Source organism: Gracilinanus agilis, chromosome 1 (genome assembly GCF_016433145.1).
Source record: "Gracilinanus agilis isolate LMUSP501 chromosome 1, AgileGrace, whole genome shotgun sequence".
Lineage (NCBI taxonomy): Eukaryota > Metazoa > Chordata > Mammalia > Didelphimorphia > Didelphidae > Gracilinanus > Gracilinanus agilis.
The window spans coordinates 25028390-25029563 of NC_058130.1; the positions used below are offsets into that span (position 1 = coordinate 25028390).

Consider the following 1174-nt stretch of genomic DNA (forward strand, 5'->3'; position numbering starts at 1 on the left):
ACTTAGTGCGCGGCTGCTTTAAGACCGCAGGGTGCGCGCGCCCAGCCCGCCGCCCCCTCTGCCTGCGCGCCCCCGCCTCGCCTCCCCTTCCCTTCCCTCCCCTTTTTCTGGCTCTCCCTCTCTCCCTCTCTCTCCCGCTTTAAAGTCTCTGCCAGGATCCCAGCTCACATGTTACTTCCTGTATGGAAGAATGGAAAGCTTCCAGCCCAGCTCTCCTCATTCCTCTCCAGCCTTCAGCGGAGCCACAACTTTCTGGAGCATGGACTGAACGAGCCCTGCTCGCCCGCTCTGCGCTCTGAGCTCCCGGGGCTACTGGGCTACTGGTCTTGGCTGTTCGCTCGGCCTTTCCCCTTCTCTTTCGCCGCCGCCGCCGGCTCCTGCTCGGACTCCCGCTCCTCCTCCCCATCTCTCCACCCTCCCCTTCCCCTTTAGCCAACATGCCTTCCTGCCCGTGGCCCTGGAAGGAGCTGCCTGTCTGAAGGAGAGGCGGAATCACCAGCTCCAGCCCAGGGCTCGCCAGCTGCATCTGGCCCCCGCTGCCGCCGCCGCCGCTGGTGCCCCAAGTTCGGAGGAGGCGAATCTGTGCTCGCTCCCTCGCTCGCTCGTTCGCGCTCTCGGGTCTCTCTCCAAACCGGGCTTTGCTGCTCTAGGCCTGGGGCAACAAGCGGAACAGGAGCCGTGGGAGCTGCCGCCGCCGCCGCTGCTGCTCACTCTGTTGGTTGGCTGGCCGGCCAGCCGGCCGGCGGGCTACTCGAGCCCATTCCCCAGGGTTAGCCCTCGGACCCTCCTGGACGCTCCGGGCCCCCAGGGCATTTCCTCGGTCCAGCCCCCATCTCCCCCCCCGACCCCCAGCGCCTTCCTCTGCCCGGGCTCTGCTACTTAGTTACTTTTCATTTGGGGTGATTGGCTGTTTCCTGGGGGGGTGGGGGGGAGAGGGGGAGTGGAGGAAAGACGAAGAGGAAAAGTGAAAAGAAGGGGAAAAAGGCAAAGGAAAGACTAGAAACTTATTTAACAAGTTCATCGCTGCTGCCTCCTCCCTTTCGATGTGCGTTTTTGGACATGCGGAGGCTTTTGGAACCGTGTTGGTGGATCTTTTTCTTGAAAATCACCAGCTCCGTGCTCCATTATGTCGTTTGTTTCCCGGGTAAGTAGCAGCCACCTGGGGGTGGGGGGG

The 1174-nt window shown here is 62.9% G+C and overlaps 1 protein-coding gene across 1 annotated transcript in view; it reads left to right on the forward strand.

The window, feature by feature from the left end:
- The first annotated feature begins 220 nt into the window (after positions 1-220).
- Positions 221-1174, forward strand: part of PTPRG (protein tyrosine phosphatase receptor type G) — an 816071-nt gene continuing 815117 nt past the window's right edge. Inside the window, exon 1 of the mRNA XM_044675683.1 lies at positions 221-1144. Coding sequence (XP_044531618.1) covers positions 1060-1144 — 85 coding nt within the window. The 5' untranslated portion in view covers positions 221-1059. The remainder of the gene's footprint in view (positions 1145-1174) is intronic.